This window comes from Struthio camelus, chromosome W (assembly GCF_040807025.1).
Source record: "Struthio camelus isolate bStrCam1 chromosome W, bStrCam1.hap1, whole genome shotgun sequence".
Taxonomy (NCBI): Eukaryota; Metazoa; Chordata; class Aves; order Struthioniformes; family Struthionidae; genus Struthio; species Struthio camelus.
This window is the reverse complement of record NC_090981.1, coordinates 5,425,509-5,450,386: the sequence shown is the minus strand read 5'-3', so window position 1 is coordinate 5,450,386 and position 24,878 is coordinate 5,425,509. Positions and strand designations below refer to the sequence as shown.

General features: G+C 38.9%; 1 protein-coding gene across 1 annotated transcript in view; it reads right to left on the bottom strand.

Moving 5' to 3' along the window:
* The window catches only part of LOC104151133 (proprotein convertase subtilisin/kexin type 5), a 267,125-nt gene that overhangs the window by 6,000 nt on the left and 236,247 nt on the right, over nucleotides 1-24,878 (bottom strand). The window contains 12 exon segments of the mRNA XM_068925372.1: nucleotides 190-367; nucleotides 2,017-2,241; nucleotides 2,289-2,290; nucleotides 2,669-2,851; nucleotides 2,853-2,907; nucleotides 3,968-4,185; nucleotides 5,091-5,220; nucleotides 5,223-5,279; nucleotides 5,812-5,895; nucleotides 19,439-19,639; nucleotides 21,185-21,327; nucleotides 23,284-23,329. Coding sequence (XP_068781473.1) covers nucleotides 190-367; nucleotides 2,017-2,241; nucleotides 2,289-2,290; nucleotides 2,669-2,851; nucleotides 2,853-2,907; nucleotides 3,968-4,185; nucleotides 5,091-5,220; nucleotides 5,223-5,279; nucleotides 5,812-5,895; nucleotides 19,439-19,639; nucleotides 21,185-21,327; nucleotides 23,284-23,329 — 1,522 coding nt within the window.

The window sequence follows — 24,878 nt, the reverse complement described above, 5'->3', positions numbered from 1 at the left end:
AGTTGATTCCAGCTTGGGCACTAACTCCATCTCTCCAGTTCTGCACTGGAAAGGGAGTTTTTACACCACCTCTGTGTACTAGGATGACATGAGAAATTTTCATCCTAAGATAGGACTGAGGACAGAATGATCTGATTTCTCAAAGCTCTCTCTGTGATGTAGCTCTTAGTTAAAGAACTTGGACCTTACCCAGCTGGACACTGGTTTACACATCCTTTTCCTTCCCTGTACCAGCCTGGTTTGCAGGAGAGGCACTGAGAGCTGTGTTTCCCAAAGCGAGCGTCACAGATGCTGTGGCATGGGGAACATTGTCCCTCATCGCTGTCAACATAATATCCGTGTGGGCATGTTTCAACACAGGTTGTATCTGCACAGAGAACAATGAAGAATAACAGATCATATTCAGTATTTGCTGCTATAAAAATCTCATACAGCTCTGCTAGTGCAAGCTAACAGGAGATGCTGTTAGAGTTTGTAAAAAAGCCAATAAAGGGAACGTCGGGACATCCTAATTATTTTTTGTTTCTTCCAAGTCTTGTCACTTCATTAGTCTTCACTTCTGAGTCTTACGTACGTTAGCAGGTTCTTCAGAATAAATCACTTTTAATCTTTAGAAAATATAAATGCAGTGCATAATAATAATGAACAGCAGCTGTGATTTCTTTCAGATTATGCAAAGAAAGAAATAATAATCAGGAAACTTTATCTCTCTATCTGCATTATCATTTTCCCTAGGTTTCGCTCTGATTCTAAGTGCGTTCTTTCAGGCTCATTGCATTCTGTGTATTTGGCAAATCCAATGGTAAGTAGTTTGAGATTTAATGATGTTTGTTCATTGATCTTTGTCCTTGTGTGTGGCTGCTGCTTTGTGTTATGGGAATATACATCTCTAATGCTGCTAAATGCACCAGGTACATCACATTGTTCACCTGAGATTTCAGAGGGTCATTAGCAGAATAGAAATCTGGAATGAAAAGCTAGGACTGAATCAACTAACTGCAAGTGCATGAAGCTAAGAGAACAGTGATTATTCATTAATAGCTTGCACTCATTATCTGGCTTGTCCTTATTGTTTTGCTGCTCAGATTACAAATGGGCAAAGGAAGATACTTTTACTTATTTCTTTTTTTTTTCCTTTTTTTTTCTCCACTTCAGGTTGTTTGTTTACATACTTCCTTCTACTTTACCAATGGTAATGGTAAGCTGGATGTGCTAGTAATAATGCCAGGTCTGAGTTGAGTCCTCAAAAATGTAAGAATTCAAAATCTGCATCAGAATTAGATGTAGACAGCTCAGATTCAGTGTTTGAATTCAAATTTACTTCAGATTTTTCCTGAATTACAGATTATTTTAATCAGTTTTTCTCTAAATGAAATTTTAAATTTTTGTTTGCTTTTTAAAATGCAAACAAGTAAAGTTTAAGTCCTGAGATTTTATACTTTTTACCAACTTATTTCTGAGACAATAGTCTTTTGCTCCAAAGACAGAAGAAAAAAGTAGTTTTGCATCTCAGCCATCCACTAACAACTGAACTAATGATCCAGAAACAATTTTTTAACTTCTCTGCTTAAGTATGTCTTTGTTTATCAAATCTCTGCAGAGATTAAATGAGCCAACACGTAAATGTGAACTCTGTGTACTTACAGAACATGAGCTAAGGACATCCCTTTTGTCTTTTTCAAGTTACTTGTAGGAAACAAGAGTGTCAGTAAATAGGAAGTAAATGAAACAAATATAAGTTTTGTTTAGCCATGGACTTTATTGCTACTTAGAAGGACTGCTTTTGGCCTCAAAGTGTGGAAGGCCTAGAATGACAGTTTTGTCCACTCCCTCAAAAAATATCCCAGGTAGCCTTGAAGAAGTAATTATCTCTGCACCCACTTACTTGTTAGGTCAGCTTTGTAATATTTAGATTGTCTGAAGTGGTTCTAGATGTTTCATGAATAGGACAGAAACTTGCCTATCTCGTATTCTTCAATGTAAAATAAAATCTAGATGCAAGATCAAGATACTCACTGAGATGATGTTGATTATTCGCACAGCTAAGACACTGGTGTTCAGTGGGTCCTGAGCAGTGAAAGCATTTCTTATGACAAGGCTTGCGGGTTTGAGTTTGCTCATCATGGTACTCAGTGTGAGAGCAGTATCCGGATGCCAAACGCTGCCCATTGTGGTTCGGTATCAGGCCATTTCTGCAAGTAAGGCAGGCAGTGGAAGAACAAGAAGTCTGGCATGTCCTATCTTTTTTCATTTCAAATTATTATTTCATCTTTAATTTTGCAAGGAGCTGCTATCACCTCAAGATGAGAGGTTGAGTGAAATGAGCAGAACTCTGCTTTTGCATAATCAAACATTAATATTTTCAGTCTTATGCAGCCTACTCCTTCAATTGCCTTTTGCACTGGCCCTGCTTTTGCTAAGCAGCGGTTTTCAACGTCTCCAGCAATACTCATCTCTTTACTGGAGTGGCTGCGTGTAATTTTGAACACCTCTAGCTTTGCTAGCTCCCTCTCAGCTTTCTCTAATTTTTGCTGTTCTAAACTATGTCTCATCATGCCTGTTTTCAGGACACATAGCTACATTAGCCAGCACCCATAAACCCTTTAAGAATAGTATCCAACTGATTCTACTTGTATCTCAATACTCTTCTGGAAAAAACAATGGCTGCCAACCTTGGCAATCTTCAGTCGCTTCTTCATAGTAAGTCCCTTCGGGGCATTCTTCAAAACACTTGCTGTTGTACAGGACAAAGAAGCTGATGGCACACTTGTTACAGTCATCTGAGTTGGGCCCATTGCAATTCTTGCAATCTCTGTGGCAGGGGAAGCACTGCTTGTCTTCGGCGTAGAAGTGAGGGGCAATCCTCCACACACCTCCCATCATGCAGGAAGAACTCATCCGTGCACACTGTGGAGAACCAAAACAATGGGTAAGCCACAGGGCAGCTAATTTTGACTTTGATAAGTGAGAGAGTGAAGAAATCCTGGGAAACCATAAACGCCATAGTGCCTGTTATAATAGGAGATAAGCAGACAACTTGGGAATGCCTTTTCCTTTGACTCTTTCCCCTCCAATCTGCCCATAACAGCTCAAACCTCATGCAGCATCTTCTGCTCTACATTGAGGGACTGAGAAACTAAGTCAGCTGCTCAGCTTTGCTGATATTAACCAAACCACACTGCCAATAAATAGAGAAGGGCTTCTGATGAGATGCTATATCTGGATTATGAACTTCCTGCAAAATTAGGGATGTCCGGATCTGAAGTTTTGTTTGGTTTATTATTAAAATATGAGTCTGGCTGGAATATTTGCACCTGGATGTTTGACTTTGCAGGGAGCTGGGATGGTGTTAGGATTTGGGATAGGGGTTCATCTGTTAATTTTATTATAACTGCCTAGTTTAATAGCTTTGTTTATGATCTTTTTCTTTTTCATCCATGTTTATGTTTCCAGAATGGCTTGCTCAGTATTAACTATCCCTTAAATTTTTGGGTGTGCATTCGGACTTATGAGGATTTCTGAGCATTATTGGATATGTTTCATTACAGAGGTTTCATCCTCTACCTTGAGTAGCCATTTGCAAAAATGTCAAAGGGATGTAAACTTAAACCAAACTAGGAAAGAAACATTTTGCATTGCACACCGGTGTAAAAGTTCAAGTATTTGGGCATGGAAAGACCTGTCATTTGCTAAATCAGAAATAGAATCAAACCAATAGGAATCTCCTGAAACAAAAAAAGAACAGAAAAAGCAATGTGAAACACCTTTACAGATACACTTTTTAGACTGAGTCTCGTGATAAAGCACATATTGCTTAGCCTTTATCTTAGCAGTTTAGCAATGATATATACATCAATTTTTTCACTTTTCCTCATTACAGAATTTATTTTCAGATCTGTGTTTCTGACAGTCTTTTTTCTTAGATCTATCTCATTTTAACCAAGTAATGACAAATTCCTTGTAATACCTCTGCACGTTTGATTGTGAATGCACTCCTGGCACATTGGAGGGCAGTGTTTGCAGATTCCTTCAGAAGCAAAATACTTCTCCAAACAGGTATGTTTACATTCCCACTGCTCCAGAAGCAAAGAACTTTCACAGGCCTGGCATTTGGTGGCACTTCTCATGCATGTCTTACAGGATCCACTGCATTCCTTGCAAGTCCCAGAATCGTTAAAATATCCCCTATTGAATTAAAACAAGCACAAAGCAAACTGCTGGTCAGAGTATGTTTATAGAACAGTCCAGTGACACGGGTTGGAAGAATCATGTTTGTATGTATCAGAGTTTCCCAGCAGATACATTTCACTGAAATGAAAATATTTCTTAAACAATTTGTTGTCTATCCTCCACTCCATTACATTCCCTCATGGCACTAGTACCGTTGCCTGCAAGCAGAAACTCTGCATGGTTAACACCATGAAGGGAGTCTATCCTTCCCTTATTCTTGTACCTACTCTAGGGGTTGTTGAACTTCCTCTCTTACTTTTTCCCTGGTTTCACCCTTATCCACGATATGAAGATATATAATGTTTGGGAAAAGGAAGATGCACACAGTCTGCAGTCTTGCTCAGCTGACCCTCAGCAATGATATCAGGGATAGAAAGAGTAATATGACCTCAGTGGCCCTAGAGGGAAGAAAGAGAAGAGAAATCCTTGGAAGTGTGAAGGCTGAGAAGAATAAGGATGACTGGGATAAAAAACAAAAAAAACCAACAGGATGCATGAGAAGTACCTACATTTGGGGACAGCAAAGGAGCTAGTTAGAAGAAGGACTAGGGGGTTATTTTCAGTAGGCATGAAGAACCATCTTGAGGACAGTACTGTGGCCCTACTGAAGTCAATGGGAGCTTTACCATCAGTCATAGTCTTTACTATAGTCATGATTAGTCTCACTTGTGATCTCAGTCAAGAGCAAATGTTACCTTAAGCCAGCTGAAAATGGCTTTTACCATGTGGTAGTTTCTGGTGTCTAAGGTTACCTTAAGTTCTCCCTTGAAAGGTTGGTAATGAATCTGAGCTATAAAAAGAAGGAGCATAGACAGAAATTAAAGAGCAGTCATCAAATAGGAATAAGTTTAAAAAATTACTTAGGGCATTCCTGAAAGCATCTGCCTTCATGGAGGAAGAATGGCTGGTTTTGTCCAGACTGACACTTCTGACAGTGCCAGGGGTCGGAGCACACCTCACAATCATCCAAGCACATCTCGCACTTTCCACGTTGCCAAAAGTTTGTTGAGGGCATTGGGAGACACAGGTATCATGGCTAAGAAATTTTCCTGGCAAAACAGCAACCCAAGTGGAGAAAGGGACCGAAGAGAAATGTACTTAAAAGAATCTTATATTGGATGGCTATAAAAAAAAAAAACTTTAAACTTCCCAAAAGCTTAACATTTTGATGCTTAAAAACATGACTGAAACATTCTTTAAGCCATTTCCCAAAATAGTTTGCTCAGCCTCCGCTGAAATATAAGGTTAGAAAGGATCATCATCATTATCTGGTATGTCCTTCCTGAATAAATCCATACTCAGTAATTCCTGCATCACGTCTACAACTTTTGATTGAATAGAAAGGAAAGCAACAACATCCACTTCATAATTTTTTTTACCCTTATTGTTAAGGGCATGTGCTTTATTCCCAGCTGGTATGTGTCTGACTTTAGCTTCTGATTATCTGATTACCTTCTCATGCTTCAAGCTGCCAAAGAACTTTCTACTGACCATTGACCAAAATATTCGCTGGAAGTGTGTAGGATACAGAATATTTTAGCCACTTGCAAAAACTACCCAAAGAAGCTGAAAGTCTCCTACCTTCTGGACATGAAGTGCACACGTTAGCATCTTTGTCACAGGTCCTACATGAAGGATCACAGGACTGTAACTGTTTTTTTGCTTCTGAAATGAAAGAAAAAAAATCTGGTTTTGATTGTCTTACAGGGTCTTTTGTTCATTTGCCCTCCCATTTCTTACTGGCTTTTTCTAAGCTGTTTTTAAAATGTACCTCCTTGAATTTTTGAAATTCATAAAGTTGGACAAATTGGTGATTGCCTTCAATTCCGCACTCTTAAATGATAAGTAAAGAGTTGCTGTAATAAAGGAAAATATAAAAGGTATCCTGAGATTCACTAAGGCTGGACTGCTCATTCACTTCTGGACTGCTCATTGCAAATGAGAATAATTTAGTTAAATGTTGTTAGTTTCAGCACACTGCTCCAAAAACAGATCCAGATCTGTACTCCTAATAAATTACAAATAAGAAGAGCTGGGAGATGTGTAAATTTAGGGGACTTGGTGTAGCACGGTATTATTATGGTGATTTTGTACTAGCTGGTTGAAGAATACCATTACTCTGTCTCTAAGGTAACAAACTCTGAATATGAAGGGGAATAAAAAGAATATCTGGGAAGAAGGTCTGTAAAATAGTTCTCTCCAGTGCTATCACCTACCATTTCCTTCCAACAGGAAGTCTCTGATGTGCCATGTGGTATTTTTATGCCTGAAGAAAACTAAGACCTTTGTTATGCTTTGCATAGACTTCATTCAATGTGTTATTCAGCAACTAAATGTCAAGGGGATTTGAGGGTCATACTTAATGCACAGAAAGTTTGCTGTGGAATGCTATAGGTCTCAGCATGCAATTCTGTATTTTGATCCAGGCAGTCTTAACAATGGCAAAATGAATGTCTGATGAAAGAGCAATTGTGGACCAGTGGACAGAAGACAGTAGGCTTTTGATTTTGCTGACAATCAAACAATAGAATAAAGTAGAAGTGGAGTGCAGACTGAGCTTGGCACATCATTTAGCACATCCAGCAGGTCCAAATGCATGTGATTTTTACAAGTGGATGGACTGGCTGACAGGATCCGTTAGCCCCATGCAGCAAATCACTACATTTTTTGTTCTGCCTGTTATTGCCAAGTAGTTTAAAATGTTGACATCTTGAATGAAATACAGGAAAGCAAACGTTTTGAATGAAAGGCGGCGAAGGAAGAATTGGATACATAGAGCCCCTTTCCACTAGAGGAAATGGTGGGTGTTTTACTATGAAGAGAGGCACTGTGTAGAAAAGTGAGTATGTGCATAGTATGACACAAGGGCAGAAGAAGGAGGAATAGCAATAAAATAATTATTAATAGTAATTATTATTATTGATAAATGCACTGCTAATCAAGATGAGCCATGGCTATCTCAGTGGGAAACGTTAGGTCCAGATTCAATGGGGCTAGGAGATAGTCTGCAACAATGTGAGTCACAGCCACATCTCACCCTACCTGCAGTTCAGAACATTTTAAAAACTCTCTGCATCCAGCAATGCCTCTGCACTGAACAGGAGTGTTTGCAGGGTCCAGGTATAGGCCATAGGATCCTTAGCATAATGCACATAACACAAGAAAGCTGTACGCTGTCAAGGAGAATGTGGGACATGAAAGTCTGGACTGAAGCACTGAGTTTGCTGCTGAGGCCAGTGTGAGGGAAGTGTTAGAAATCTGTTCAGATCCCATAAGATAGCAAATAGCTTTAGCCTTGGCTTTGGCAGCCAGATAAGTTGATGGCTGTGGTGAGTCAGAGACCTATCAAGGATAATACCAAGACAGATGAGACTTGGACTGTATTTCAATAAGTACCACTTGAAGACAATTTTCAACTCCAACGCTACAGAGGCTTTCTGGAGGTAGAAAATGCCTGAAACTTAATTTTGGGGTGTGTACCCTTAAGCACTGCTAAATAGTTGACAGAAAAGCCCTTGTTTTGAGTACACAGGAAAACACCATCATGACTTCATATGTACTGTAGGTGAGTAGGTGAACCTAAAGGGTAAAGTATCAGGCAATCATCAGTGTGTAAAAATGAAAACTGCTGTGGAAAGACAAGAACAAATGAGGAAGACACAGAGACCCTGGCTTACTGAGGAAGAAAAAGATGGGAGTAATGTAGAAGCACAGAGAATCCATGAGGTGGGAGGATGGATTTACTCTTAAGTGATCTCTGAAGTTGCAGGGGTGGGAGGATGGCATGGGGAGACTGGAGAGGCACAAAGAGATCTCAGTGTGTGAAGTGAGTTCAGCCTACAGCAGCAATGAAATGCCTCATCTTCTGGTATCAACAGTAATAATGCCTTTCAATATTTTACTCTAACTAGATTTTGCAGGAGGTTGAAAGTATATGAGTTCCTTTGGCAGATCCCAAACTCTGCAGGAATGCATCTCTTAAAAGCAGAATCAATATACTCTGAGGCACACCAGTAGAGTCAGGTACAGATACCTCTCCGTGTGCTCCATCTGTGCTCTGAGCAAGTCAAAAGTGAGGCAGATGTGATCCAAAAGCCATAACACCTTGTTGGTGTGGCAGTGTGAAATTGGAGCTAGCTGAGAGGCAAAGTATGTTTAGTCTCAGCACTGCGTTAAATTAATATAATGCTACACCTAAGTTAACAGCCTTCTGGTCCAATATTGCTGAGTTGTACTGACTGGTCTTCAAGAAACTCTCCTGCTGGGGTTTCAGAATGGGCACCTGTTTTCAGCCCTCCTGAAGTACCCCAGAGAGTTTGATGAGGCAATAAGCAGTGAGAAGATCACAAGATGAGGCTGTTCTAGTCCTTGTTTTTTAAGCTCCTGCAGCCTGTACCTGCAGGGGTCAAACAGTGACTGAGACTCAGAAAGGAAGACAGAGAGAGTAATGGCAGATGAGCTTGGGAGGGATGAAGGGAAAACTATAAGCTGTAAGAAGCATTCAGTGCTTACATCTGATATGTTTCATTCTCCATCTGCTCTTTATTTAAGGAAATAAAGTGAGGCAGATAATTGTTGTGAAAATACTTTTTATAGTCTTAATCAGTTATGCCCATGGGACTATTCTCTTCCCTGAGCTGAATACCCAGCTTTTTCATTTTCTCACCAGCTTCACTTTCCCCTGGCACCCACAACTAACTGGTACTGGTGTCAGCTTTAAGGGCAAGCAGACCAGGTGATGCCTGTCCTAGTGAGGTTAGAGGTAGGAGAAGAATCAAGTGGGAAAGTTTAAGCTTGAGGTGACTTCCAGTGAGTGATAGGGCCATCCTGGAGCTAGCATGGCACTTTCATGGAATCAAATAGAAGTGCTGGAGCAAGAAGAGGTGGAGGACGCTAGCTTGAGGGGAAAACTATGTTGAGGGAGAGGGAAACGCTAACTATTAGGCAAGAGCATAGGTCTCTGAGATAGGAAGCAGTCATCTGAGTCATTGTGTCCAGGTGCAGGAGATTTGCCTGACCATAGGAGAGGATGCCTGGTTGTAGAGCTGGTGGCAAATTGCCCTGAGAGGTGGAAATCAGGATCTCTAGGAAGAGCTGGGGATGGAGAAGGTGCCTATCATTCAGAAACTCAAACTCCACCTCACTCTTTGCTGCAGTCTCTTTGCTATTTCTGATGTCTGAGGTGGTGAAGCTCCTTTTGGCCAAACTCACCAGCCAGCTCACAAATGACCACTGGTGGTGGAGGTGGTGGGAAGGAAAACCAATGGCTACAGAAGGACTGTAACCTCACTGATTTTTAAGGTTCCTTACCTTACAGATAATAGTGCAAATATGCAAGAATACTGCAAGAATACTGAATCTTGGAAATCAGAGCATTAGCAAAATGCCTACCCTAGAAAAAAGATGAAAAGCCAGCACTGCTCAATACAGTGTGTCCAGTTAACTGTTGTGTTGTTTTAACTAAAACCTTGTGCGAGCAGATGGCTCCATTTCCTCCGAGCCTGGCATGGATAGTGTTACCCCTCAGAGGTGACAGCCCCCGGCTGCATGTTAGGTGCTGGGCTGGAAGCAGGGCTGGGTGCCAGCGTCGGGCCTTTCCCAGCACCCTATAGGGGAGCAGGGCTGGCAGTGCTGGGGCTGTCTGAAATGGGGTTACTGGGGAGACAGGTTTCATTCAGATTCATTTAAAATTTAGGGGCAAAGGAGTTTTCTCAAAGAATCCTGATGAGGCACTGTACTATCTATGTATTGGTTATATATTTAGGTATGTACTATCAGTAGTGTAGTTCAGGGAACAAAGAGCTGGAGTTTCAAAGTCTGCCTGTACTGTCTTTTTTTAGCTGCCTGTAAGTTTGTTTCTTGGGGAGAATGAGCATTTTGTTCAGCTTTTCTTAGCCCTTTTTAAGTGAAAGGATGTGGAGATCTGGTAAGGCTTTCTGCAAAGGCAGGTCCTACAAGTTTAGATCTTTTCTTTCTCTTGCTGGCGTATTTTCTATATGGGATTTTTTCCCCTGCTGAAGACCCATTTTCTATAGGTCAGGTTGCAACGTCCTGTTCCAAGCAAAGTCTAGTCTGTTTGAATGCCCTTGAATGTAGAGGGCAGCTCGAGTCTCTCTTGCACCTCTAGATGTGCCTAACCATACTAGCACACAAGCATTTTTAGTTTGCTTGCCTAAATGACCCTCAAAGTAACTTGCTGGTGACCCTTGCTCACTCTTGTGAGATGCAGAAATTCACTGTCACAAGATTTTTTTTTTTTTTGTGAGAGACCCTTGCTTCATTTTTTTTCTGATTTTCTATTATTGAACAAATCCTTACAGAGTGTCCTTCTTGGTATAAGCTGTAAATATAAGGAATGCTCTGGGAAAGCTAGATGCTTACTCTTAATTTTACTGAACCAAGCAGTTCAAGTATACAGAGTTTCTATTCTCTCCTTAAGCAGGCAGACCTCTCTTTTTCTCCTCTTGAGAGAAGATTCCCACTGGCCTGTAAATTCTAAGATTTTTCCCTTTTAAAGACTAGTCATTTGACACTCTCTGAAAAACCTTGAATAATTGATGGTATATTGCACAGCCATGTAGTTTTTAATTAATGTTTTTTCACTTTACCTCTAAAAATCTTGGCTGAAAGGAAGACCATCTGCTCTGATGTCTGACTGCAGTTATACATCCTCCATTCCTCTATCCGTTGCTTCTCTAGACCTTCAGAATTTGTCAAGGCTGAGTTCTGATTTTCCCATTGAAAGTGTCAATGGCCTTTTTCTAAACGTGCAGTGAATACAAATTTTCATTTCACTTCTCAGCAGCTTTGTATCCAACTACCTTACCCTAGTTTATGTTTTATTTCATTATTTTGGAAACTCCCTGCTGGGCAGTTTTAAGTGGCGTAATTTAATACCAGTTATGTGTGTGAAGAAGCAAGCCAGAAATATTGCTGAAGTATGTGTTGCCAGGGGAAAAGAACCTTGATCCTGGCAAGGGAGTGTAATATAAAAAAAAAAAAAAAAGCAGTAAGATAAGGTTAAACAGAGAAACTGTTAACTACTGCTGAAGAATGTTTATAGGAGCTCATTGTTTCAAAAACATTTTGATTCTTACAATTAAAAATAAAGATCTTTTTTCAGTGAAGTACTTTTTTTCCATTTAATCTTTGCCTCTTTGGCAGCATTTATTGTTTTCTGTAATATGTGCTAGTCACCACCAGAGGGGAATGTACACAAACAATTGGGCTTCTGATATTTGGCATGGGAGATAACTTTCAACTTTCCGGTCAGATGTAAATGCTTAAATGGCCCCACTTGAGGACTTCTAAAAGAAATATGAAAATCTTGCAATTAATTTGTCTTGTTTTTAATTCTGGACAGTTAAAAAGAATTCTTCCCATGACAGAGCTCTTATTGACTATAGAAGGAGTGGAATTAGGCCTTCATTTATTAAAAAAAGCATGATTAGAATAATGTAAGTTTTTAAAATGTAATTTTCTTGAATAGCAAAAAGTTCCTGGAATGGGAAAATGTAATTCAAAAGATTTTGCTGCAGATACCTGTGCACAGTATTTCCAATAATGTAACCAGAGCTTTCCCAAGAACATCCTTGCAGAGCTGTCAAGAGAATTGGTCATGTGAAAGGCAAAATCTATTTCCTTGGCCTTTGGACTGATGATAAATGAAAACAGCAAATGACTGCTTTTAGCCATAGAAAAATCCTTCACTCTTTGGTGAAAACTTTACTCAGGAGAGTGTGGCAAATGGGGTTGCGTAAGGCTGCAGAAGAACTAATTCAATAATTAATACAAAGTTGCCTGTTTTCAAGGAAAGGGTTTGGTGGCCACCAAAAAGAATTGCCAGCTCCAGGCTTCAGCCTTCTGTTCTGACCTATTGCTGTTTGTTATATAAGAACAGGTCTCAAATAAGGCCAAATAAGGTTCATGGCTGATTGTCGAGCTGTTTTGTTGTATTTCTTTTGCCTCTGAAGGGTACCATTGTGTACTTGAGGATCCCATAAGCTTTCCTTTAAAATTTTCAATCTGTAGCTCTTATGGTTACAAATGAAACTTTTAAATAGAGAAGCTGTATGTCTATGAAGTTGATCATCTGATTTTAAAATCACTGTGAAACAACGGATCAGAGAAGTGCAAACTGACTACATTCTAAAAATGTGACATTGACTCTGAAAAACACTATATGTTATTATTGTACTGTTCTGCTATTTTTTAAGGGCCAAAGCATATGACCTTTTCAGATCTACTGAGCTGTTTTGATCCTTACATTTATGGGGTTTTTTGGATTTTTCAAACTAAAATGCCTTCTATTTAAACTCCTATTCAAGGCAGAATCTGACTCAATGTCACATTGATTCTTGTTTCTTTATCAGAATGAGTAACAACTTTGGCATATATCCAGCTCAGTCTTCCCTGTTCCTTTCTAGAAACTGAGAAACTGAATCAGGCTGTGCCATTTCTTAAGCTAAGCTTTATTGCAGCTCTGAAGCTACCGTAGTGCTCTGCCCATTTAGTCTGTTCCAGGGCTTATCAAATTGAAAGACTGGGAGAAGACTGAAAAGTATTTTTCTTTCTGTTTTCTTTTCTCATTTAGGCTTGTGCAACATGAATGAGACAATGGCAGAGTTTCGTGAAACTTAGCACTTTAAGACTTTAACTGTGATCTCCAGACAGAATTAAGGAAAAGATGAGTGAAAGTCTAGCTCCATTAAAACAATGTCCCCAAATTTTCCCTTTTCTTTACTTAAGTGATTTTACTTTGAAATGTCTTCCAGAATTTTTTAATCTGGCTTAAAAAAAAGATTCAGTGAGTCCTCAAAAATATTCAAGATGAAAAATTATGTCCAGGTGCAAGGAAGTGGGGTCCTCTTCACATGCCCACCACTTATTCTAGAGGAATGTAAGGTTTAAAAAAACAAAATAAAACCCAGAAGTCCACTAAAACCTGGGGACATATGAGCAGAGAAATGGACATATCTAAAGAGACATGATTTTAAATATAATCTATGGCATTTAAAGTAGCTTGTGGTCCTTCCTTTAATTCTTTTAATCCTGCAACTGCATTATAAGAAGTCATATTAGTATATACTTCTCCTCTTTGTGCTGTCTGTCCTGCTCCCCTCCCTGCTCTTTATGGACAACGAACCTTTATGCCAGGCAGTGCAAGCAGCAAGCCATAAGTGTTCAGACTGATAAAAGCTAGTTTGTTTCCTCCATTTTGAATCTCATGTATTCATCCTTTTCTAAGGGTAAAAGAGGGATTTAAATACTTATATTTTTAACTTGCTATCAAAGTAGCTTCCTATACACATTTGTAATGTAATGCCCTTAGCTTCTTAGTTAAAAAGACATTGGCTTCTAGAAGGAGAGTATTTTTATAGTATATTTTATTCTCAGACCATGACACATTGCTGCAGTGGGGAATACAGAAGGAAATGTACTGTCATGGCTCTTGGTAACTGCATACATATTCCTTTTAGAAGGTGACCTGTCTGGCTTGTGCACTGTGTTGTGGGATGTGATTTGAATGTGATCCAGTTGAGATGCTACTTAGTTTGTTAGATTTTATTCTGTGCGTGGCATTGGCCTTGCAAAACTGATACAGTAATGAATAAAAATACAAAAACAGGTTGCATATCTCCACAAGGTAATTACAATTACAGAGACATGATAAAACATAATGAAAACAACATACATATGTAATAAAATACTAGACCTATCCCATTTCAAAGACTTATGTGTATTGTAAATTTAAGAAAACTATAGGAGAAGCGAGAAGTAAATCACAATCCCCAATAACCATTAATTCCCAATCTAGTTATCTTGTAACAACCATAGCATTATTTTACAAACAAATGGCTAGAATATGAAATCAGCACGGCTAAGAACATCAAGGATAGTGAATCATTTTTGCTTGCCTCTAGCAACCTTAAATTTCACATATGGATGATGCTTAAAAAAGTCTCCTAACTCTTCCCATGATGCTCTAATTCTCCTCTCTAAATGTCATAACATTTTATCATCTGGAAGATTATGACTCCCTTCTCTCCTCCTACTGATTTTTCTGCTGTCTTCTGTCCACCCCATTCCCTTTTTTTCTTCTTTCCCTATTCTCAGATCTTTACGTGTATATCTGCATAGCTGCATTAAGGTCAGAGAACCCTAATAATCTTTTTAAAGTCTGAATTATTGTTTTTCTGTCAACCAGAACTCTTCTAGCACACTGCATTTTTATTATTTGTGTTTTACTCTGGTATTTAGGAAAAGGAAAATATGTAAGATGGATGCAGTTGGTCAATGGCTGCTTGTGGGATGTTGCTCATTATTGGGGGTGGTATGTAATAATAAACAGAACCAGCTGCTATTTCACTGCATAATTTACTGCAGCATATATTATCTGAATGTAAAGAAGCACATATTCCATTTTGGTTTTGTGACAGAAACAGATCTCTTTCTGCAACCTTTTTTTTTTTTTCCCCTCTTGTGCTTTTCAATAGAGTGTGGTAGACTAAACTGTGTAACTGAGGAACGAATGTGTTTTTTGAGTGTAATATTTGCAGTGATCAGGCAAAATGAAGACCTGGCCATAACTTGCAAAACGTCTAATCCAGTTGAAAGGGCATGTGTATTTGCTTGGTGAATCAAGCTTACACTGGTGTGTCTCCTGGCTTCCAAAGTCATTTCATCATCTGGTACATGAGATAAAATACAGATGTTTCACACTACAAACACAGAGCTCAATCTCTGTTTTTTTTCTTTCTTGGCTTGCCCTGTCTTTTTAAAAGCCTTGGTACCAGACAAGATCTGTTTCATTATTTCAGACCTTGATATGACTTATTAATGATTCCCAATATGAATTGAATTGTTTGCCCAGCAGAGTATTTCCCCCAAATAAATATCATTTTATAAAGTTGTTTTTATATAGATTGTTTTGTTTGTTGGAGTGTGTGCTCATGAAAATTCATAAAACTGATCAATCATTTATTCATATGCAAGAAATAGAAATAAAAGCTTAAACATGGGGAAAAAGTGTATTCCACACTGAAAGAGATTTTAATCCTCACCTAGATGCATCAGTTTCCCAAACTGTAAAGAAATTCAGACTCTACGTTGGTTTATCTATGGCAGGTTCTGCTTTACTGCCCTTTAGTTTATGTTAGCCTAGGAACCAAACAAAAACAACTGCCTCCGTTTCCCTAAACTGTGTCCCACATGATTGGTCAACTCAGTCACTAAAAGCATAATGAAACCCATTGAATTCATGTGCCCAGAAGAGCTGAGGAGAAATGGCTTCATTATTTGTAAATATAGTTCAAGGTCCAGTACCTCAACTCTTCGTTAGCAGTTTCGAAAGAAAGAGGGTAGATATAAGTCTAATGTGGTAAAAGCTAAAGTAAACTACTGGATTTGGAAATTTTGGCTCTCTTCCTAGCTGCGTTGTCTTTTTGTTGGAGGCAGGGAATGTGCTGAGGATGAGCTTGGTGTGATCTCATCTTTGTTTCCATGACAAGGATGAGGTTGTTTATTTTATACTCAGCCCCCCACACCCAGCCCAATCCCCCAAAGTGGGAGGACTATTAATTATTTGACCTGTATTCTTTAATTAAAATAGCTCATCAGGCCACTGAAGGTGGGAGGCAGTTCTGCCTTGGTGCTACACCAATGTAAATGTGTTGAGGACACACTGAGTACCTGGTGTAAAGAGCATATATTGATAAACAGGCACAGAGGATGAGAGCCAAAAATCAAATCACAGCCACAGTCTTGCCCACACTGGATTGGTGAACAAACATGGATATATTTTAATAGCCCTTGAAGGATGAACAACAAGCTTTGTGGAACATGCCCATGCTGCACGAAACAGGCTTCAATTTGAAAAAAAAAATTGACAACAGATGAAATGGATATCTATATTTTAGTAAGAAATCACCCTGGAGACAATCAAAATAGCTATCAAGCTAAAGAATCAAAAAGCAGTAAACTGAGATAAAATATCTGGAGATCTGTCCAGAGGAAGCAGTGATAAACTTGGAAAAATGCCATGACTTTGCACCCATGTATGAGAGAAGGAGTATTTTCTTTGTCCCTATTATCCCCTTTTAAACAAACAATGGAAAAGAGGAGGCCTTCTAGAAATGTTTGTTTAAGAAGCTTTGAAGAAGGATCATTGCTCCAGGCCCAGGGAGTTTTTTTTCTGTACAGTTATGCCAACCAGAATCCCCACTGACAGTAGGTTTCAAGGAGCACAGGCAGGTTTCATCTCATCCACTCTTGCATTTGTTGTACTGTGTAACATTGTTGAACAAAGCAGTGAATGATAGTAGCTGCCTGTCCTAAATTTTAGTGGTTTTCAGAAAGCTGTTGTCAATGATGAAAGTCACTGTAACAGATTCTGAAACTGTTTCATAACACACACACACACACACACACACACACACATATGTATTTTAATCATCCAGGTATTTCAAACCATTATCAGGCACTCTTTAACTAGAAACCAACCTATTGGTGGGATGTACTGCTAGAGCTAAGCAAATGTGTTTCTGTCTTTCCCGAATCTTTTGTTTATGTAAGGGATCTTCAGCATGGAACCAAAACAAAAACAAGACAGTGCAGTTGGGCATCTGAACTCAGCTGATATCTGCCTCTTGAACACATCAACAAATGAAGTGAGTGAAAGAGCAATATTCTATCCACAAATACCAACCCATTAGATTTTGTAATTAATTAGCAAGTGAAAATGAATGTTATGAGAACCAGATAATCCTACAATATCTGAAGAAGAACCTGCATAAACTGCTGATGAATGGAATTATTCAAGGAGCACCTTTGGTAAAACTGGTGACCCCCTCATTATTGACTGAATGGGCACTACTATTTGGAAGTCTACCCTGGTGAGAAAAGGCCCAAGATATCACCGGGACCAACATCACTTTCTCAGCAGTTACCTACCAAATCTGTTGCTGGGTTGTGGGAACCACAGCAAGTCTACCCAAGAGAAGCTGAGCAGCTTTCAGTGAGATTACCTGAGCTCCCTGATCAGGGTAGTGTCACCAGCTAGAGTAAGGATCATGTGACTTTGGAGCAGTTGTTATTGCTCAAGCCAGTACAGCTCAGAGATAGATATATTTTACAGTTTGAAATGCCTCCAAGTAAGCTGTATTTTAGCTCCCTGAAGGAAAGCAAAATAGAAGTCAGAGAGAGAAAGAGAGCCCACAGCACAGTAATGCTGAAGTGTACAGGCCTGCATCAGCTGCCTGCTTAAAAGAAAAAAGCTGACGATTAATTGCCTTGTTTGGTCATGTCAAAAATAGATTGAATTGTGAGACTGGAGAGACCAAAATATAGATGTGTTCTTTCTATGACACTGACTGACAGTGTCTCAAATGGAAAAAAAATACTTACAAATCTGGATGAGACACAATGTAATGCTCAGAGGAGACTGCTTTTCTATTAGTATCTCTCCTTTTTAGGTCTCTCTGACTTTTTTCTGAAGTAACGAAATGGTCATCTTTTTGGTATAACATTTATCCACAGATAGGCAATAATTAAAAATGGTCAACATTTTTTCTGAAAATATTTGTTAGTATATTTTAAATTTTAATGTAAGGTCATATAGATCCAAGGATAGCCACTCTTTGATGTGTTTGAGCCAAATGAACACATGCAAATCAGAAGGAAATGTGTATTTAATAGCAAAATAAAGCTGGAAGGGACCTTAAGTAATTTAGTCTATCACTCCACTCAGTAAACATTCCTGACAGATGTTTTTAGTGTGTTCTTAAAGACCTCTACAGATGGAAATTCCCAACCCCCCTCAAACAGTCTATATGATTGCTCCATTATTCCATTAGAAAGTCCTCTTTTTTTCTAATGCCAAATCTAAATCTCCTTTTCTGCATTTTAAGCCTATTATTTCTTTTCCTGTTTACTGCACATACAGAGACCTGATCTGTTCCATTCTTCTTTGTGATCATGTTCCTCTTAGCTTTTTCATTTAGTCCAAGACCCCCTCAATTCTCTTAATCTTTCCTTGTAAATATTTTTTTCCCTGAACTTCTGGTAATCCTCACTGTTTACTCTCTCCAATTGGACCACTTCTTTCTTTAAACACTGTGCCCAAAACTGGATGTGTTATTCCAACTAATGCATTACAAATACTAAAGAGAATGAGAGGATTATATGATAGTGACTTTCCCCTTTGTTTATAGTGATCAGCCAAGATGCTATTGAAACACTAGATAAAATTTTACCCTTTGGAGGCTACGGATGTACGTACCATTTTAAATGCCACTTACAAGCCTAACTGTTGAGATGCTGCACAGGCTGCACAGGATTTATTCACAGCAACAAGCTTCACTTAGAAAGAATATTCATAGCAAATGAGTTTTAATTTGTGGGCTGAGCAATAAATTCACCATTAGCACTGCCTGATGTGGTAACATAACCTGTTCAGTTGTACTTTACATAACTGACATAATGCAAATAACTAATATTCTACAATGCACCATTCATTTAATACTTCTTTAACAGGAAATGTATGACAGTACTGTGATGCATTGTCAGATGCTTCATGAAGGAAAATAATTAAAATAATACAAATTATTCTTTTCAGCAGCTTTAACTTTTAAGAGCATTTTCATTCCAATTTTTTTTTTATCATTCTTTTGGAATAGAAAATAACTGTTTTCCCCACAATATAGATGAGGGAACTAAGAAAGAACTGATAATTTTGCCAAGGTCACTAGTTGTGGAAAAGACAAAGGTAGGACAAGAATTCAATAATTTAGTTCTATGTATGTCCTGTATTTGGTCCCTTAGACAATTGGTGCATATCTGTGTGGGAGGAGAAAGGAAAAGAAGAGAGATTGCTTTTAAATATACTCCACACACACACACACATTTATTTGATTCTTTTTAGTTTCCTCCAACTCACATTCACCTATGTGTAGGGAATCAACAGCCAAAAAGCTAGTATAAAGCCTATAAAGTGGATCTAAGCTGCATTAAAATTTTATGCTATTTACAGAGAGATGACTTACTTTGTGATGAAACTAATGTTTTTAGTCAGTATATTTTTAAAATTATTTTTATCTAGTTAGATGAATGGGCATTTTCACCCAAACTGCATGATCTTGATATCGTCTTTCTAAACTTTTAAACTGTCTTCAGTGAAATAAAAAAGATCAAGGAATCTGTAGCAACTTACCACTCCAGAACTTCCCATTGGGTGGAACATTTCTTGGATTCAGGCACTGACCACAAGATAACTGGAAATTATTCTTGCATCCAGTGCAGTTCTCATAGCTGTACCCAACACACATTGCACAGCTCCTGTGGCATGCTTCACATTCTCTGGAGATGTCATCCCTGAAGAAACCAGCTCCACACTCACTCACACATATGCCACCTGCAACAGAAACAGAGCCTGAAATCACGGTATCAACTGTCCTGTGTCCATCATGACAAGGAGGTGGATAAAATGCTATTAAACCCCATCAGGCTCAAAACAGTAAAGGAAGAATGCTACTAACTCTAGGATTACTAGCTAGTATTAACTGCCATATAACTACAAAACCAATTTAATCTATGATGCAAATTTATTGGAAACCTAAAGATGTATCCTGAAATTTTTTTGTGTAGTTCCAGCCACATGGTTCACATAAAAGCAGATAAGGATATTAAAAAGCAGGCAACTAGGAATTCTGAGGCTGAGAAGCAGTACAATCTGCGAGCTGTATTTGTTTGATTTTATCTCTCAAAAAAGTGCTTTTATGTATTTGGGGTAACTTCCAGTACTTTAGATTGGGAAGGGATATAGCATCTCTGTCTCCAACAAGAAATAGCCTAAGAAAAACAAATAATATAGTAGAACCTGTGAAACTTGTTGTAGCTAGCTATACTCCAGATTTTTATTGTGAATCCTAAATTCATCCTGTTTATATAAAGTTCATAAACCCTTCAAACCAATCTGCACTTAAATTTTTATCCACCTGGGTCTTCATTCATGTGCTAAATCCTGGCACATACAAACCTTACAAAAGTCCAAGTCTCAGTCAAAATTTCATGGTTAAATCCCAATTTTTATACTGCCCCAATATAAAATCTAAGTCCAGAAATCCCAAAGATTTTTAGACATATATGCACATTTTGAGGGCTGGATGAATCTCATCTCTGGTTTCTAGTGAATAAAAAGCTAAAGCTGATTTGATTTAAGGGTTTGCATATTGTAGCAAAGACCCTATAAGTTATTACAGTGATAAATTTTTGTGCTTCATCCAATTTCATTAAAAAAAAAAAAAGACCAGATCACCTCAGGTTGTCACCACAGAGTTTTCCATGAGCATGATGCTTTGTACTCCATTATTGGCGCATGCAGTAGGCAGTGCACAAGAATATCAAAACCTCAGGATTTCCTGTGATTCAAATTTGGCACTGTGTCTGAACCAGACCCGCCTGATTTATAGCTTCATAATAAAACTGAGAAATTCTTAATCCTATGTGAATTTGATGTAAAATTGAGTGGTTTTGACTGGACTTAACTCAGTGTGTTCAAGGCTCATTACTTTGTGTGGACCTGAAAGTCAAAGTAAAGCTAGACTTGCTAGACTTGAAAAGTTTCCATGTCTTTCAAGGAGTTAAAACAACCTCCTTTCCCATAGTCTGAATCAAATAGAATCTTTTTCTGTATGTGCTCAAAGAGAGAGGAAATGCATTAAAAACAAAACTAGGAAGAAACAGTGGGAATTTGTAGTCAAATATTTGGAGCCTTTGAACCAAGTGGTGCCGTATGTTAATACATAGGTCCTGAGTCTGTGAAGGGCTAAATGCCCTCAACATCCACTGACTGCTATAGGAGGGATTTAGGAATTTCAGAAGTTGAGTCCAAACTCTTTCTTTAAGGAAAAAGTTTCACATCCTTTTGTGTATATATTGTACCTGGATCTTTGCTTACCTAAGTGATAAAAGCCTTTGTTACATGAGCCACACTTGTTCTTGTCACAGCTATCGCAGTTGCTTGGACGCTCTATACACTTCATGGAAATTTCATCTCTGTAGATATTTTCTGGGCAGTATTTATAGCAATGGTCCTTATACCTACAAGATGAAATAGAACATCGTTGGTGAGTTTGTTTTGAGGTCATCAAGTTTATTTTCTGTATGTTTCTAGGTATGGGGATGGTAAAGTGTTATTCTTGTCCTAACGAAGATAAATTATTCCTCTAATGAAGGATCGAAAGTGTATTTGTGAATATGCTAGCTATTCAACTGCTAAGCATTAACAAGTCATGTTTGCTAATATCAGGGTTCTTAAGTAAATTTGATTTTTTAAGTGTAGGCACAAAAAATGCACATCTAATTAGAAATGACTACATTGTGGTTGTAAAGAGCTGATCACTTCTATACATATAAGATAATGCCATTGTTTATAGCTAGACAGAACAGCCTTTTTTGTCAAAATTTTCTTTTGTCTTGGTAATTGTTATAAGGATCTCTTAATTGTCTCTTTGGAAAACTCACAGAATACTTCCTTTCCATCTGTTTAAGTTAAAATTTCCTTTAATCTATTATTTTTGTTTCTTTGCTTAACCTCCTCAAATTTTTCACAGAATCACAGAATGGTTGAGGTTGGAAGGGACCTCTGGAGATCATCTAGTCCAACCCCCCTGCTCAAGCAGGGTCCTCTAGAGCATATTGCCCAGGATCACATCCAGGCGGGTTTTGAATATCTCCAGGGAAGGAGACTCCACAACCTCTCTGGGCAACCTGTGCCAGTGCCCAGTCACCCTCACAGGAAAGAAGATTTTCCTCATGTTCAGATGGACCTTCCTGTGTTTCAGTTTGTGCCCATTGCCTCTCGTCCTATTGCTGGGCACCACGGAGAAGAGTCTGTCCCCAGCCTCTTGACACCCTCCCTTCAGATACTTGTACACATTGATCAGATCCCCCCTCAGTCTTCTCCAGGCTGAACAGGCCCAGCTCCCTCAGCCTTTCCTCATAGGAGAGATGCTCCAGTCCCCTCATCATCTTCATAGCCCTCCACTGGACTCTCTCCAGGAGCTCCATGTCTCTCTTGTACTGGGGAGCCCAGCACTGGACACAGGACTCCAGGTGGGGCCTCCCCAGGGCTGAGTAGAGGGGCAGGATCACCTCCCTCGACCTGCTGGCAACACTCTGCCTCATGCAGCCCAGGATACCCTTGGCCTTCTTGGCCCCAAGGGCACACTGCTGGCTCATGGTCAACTTGTTGTCCACCAGCACTCCCAGGTCCTTCTCTGCAGAGCTGCTTTCCAGCAGGTCAGCCCCCAGCCTGTCCTGGGGCATGGGGTTATTCCTCCCCAGGTGCAGGACCCTGCACTTGCCTTGGTTGAACTTCAGGAGGTTCCCCTCCATCCATCTCTCCAGCCTGTCCAGGTCCCTCTGAAGGGCAGCACAGTCTTCTGGTGTCTCAGCCTCTCCCCCCAGTTTAGTATCATCAGCAAACTTGCTGAGGGGGCACTCTGTCCCTTCCTCCAGGTCACTGAGGAATACATTGAACAAGACTGGACCCAGGACTGACCCCTGGGGGACACCACTAGCTACAGGCCTCCAACTAGACTCTGTGCCACTGACCACAACCCTCTGAGCTCTGCCATCCAGCCAGTTTTCAATCCACCTCACTGTCCACTCCTCCAGCCCACACTTCCTGAGCTTGCCTAGGAGGATGTGATGGGAGACAGTGTTGAAAGCCTTGAGTATGCTTTCAGAAATGCTGATACCAGAACTGCACACAATATGCTAAAAGTATATTAGTTCCAAATCTAGAGGCAGCATTTAACCTTCATACACTCTCTGTTCAACATTCCTCTCCTCATCACATTAGTCCATAAGCTTTAAAAGACCTTGATGGTGTATGATCGGCTATCTATTTAGCATTTCCCAAGTCTCTTTCCAAAGCCACTGTTTTCAGGTAGGTAATAGTTAAAAGGAATGGGACAACACAATATTGATTTATGTAGCAAAACATGCACTTTTTCTTTGGAAAAATGTACTGGCTTGAAGAACTATACTTACATGTAGTAGTTCTGAATGCATGATGTCATGCAGATTCTTGGGTCATCTGGAATTTAAAATGTGAAATCATATAAATGATATTCAGAGTTAAAATCAAAGCACTAAAAAGCAGCATGGTTGCACTGTTTTTATGTTAAAATTTCTTACATTAAAATCACTAGAGCCGTAACTACAACATTATTATCTCTGAATCTCTATGTTTTTTGGAGATATGCTCTTTCACAAACAGATCCTGGTCTGTATTTTTCAAGTGACTTGAAATTTTTGAGTGTCCAGCTTAAGGTACCTAGAAAGTGCTGAGTACTTAGGAAGTGCAGAGTTCCCATCTTCTGAAAACCAGATTCTTCCCAGGAGTTCAGATCGGGCAAAATGGACTCTTAAAATGAGAATCTAAAGTATCCAAATCTCTGGTTTCAGCCTATTTCTTTATTCATGATAGAGATAAGTTATAAGCATTTGATTCCTCTAATAGCCCACTTTTCAAAAATATGCAAGTAATCCTTTAATCTTGAAAATCCTGAACGACATGAGCACACTTCTATATTATGATGAGGCAAGGCTTTTGAGTAAATTTTCTCATCAGAAAATTAATTTTTACGTTCTAAAATATTGTTGAATGAAAGTGTTATACAAATTCTTAAAACTGTTACAATGATGGATTTGGCTTCATGCTCATATGAAGGGAAGAACATTTTCTATAGCCTTCCATTATCTTATGTTAACTTTCCATTTCCTTTACTTTGCTCAATTATCCCAAAGGGAGCAGAATGGAAGGAAACAGAGCAACCTGGGCAAATATATTTATAAAATGTTCTACCATGAAATGCCTATAAATTATTTTTGGTATTAATAGTACTCATAAGACAAAATTTTCACTGAGTCTATTTGAACTATGTCTACAATAAATTGCACTTTGCAAATGCAAACTTATTAGACAACATGCACTTGGTTTTGCAAGTAGTTCTAGCAATTTATTTATGAGGTGTAAAGTTTTTTTCCAGAAACATTGCAGATCTGTGAAAATAGTCTCTTTATTGTTTAGAGCATGAGCAGAAACAGCAATCACTTAATCTGCTGTTTTTTGGATTAGATTTTCTTATGTTGAGACAGGAAATACTCTTAAAATATGTAAATAGTTTCTATGAAAAGTCTTCCTTTATTCCTAGATAAAAGACATTTGGTTTGCCTAAGGCTTCTTTTTGAATGATTTCTGAAGTACTATTAAGATTTTTTTTTAAAGACACTACCTCAGGCATTTATTTTCCAAATTTTTTTTCCTTCCAATGTTTATATAGTATTGCCAGGGGCCAGGCTGGCATTAGTGTATGTAGAATGAGTGTATCAGCACCCCAGCTACCTTTTGAAAATTATTCTGATGTTGGCACCATTGGCAGTCCTTATGTTTTGTTGATGGAAAGAATAGAGTATGCATCAAAGAGACATTGTTAGAAAATTTCTGGGACCATTAGCAGATTTACTACCTAACTCTCCATATACTTTCTGGCTTTTATGAAGAAAGGACTCTTTCCCCTCTTGCCTGTGGGAGGTTTTGATGAAATTTTTCTTTCTTAACTGCCCTCTCAGTTTTTGCCTGT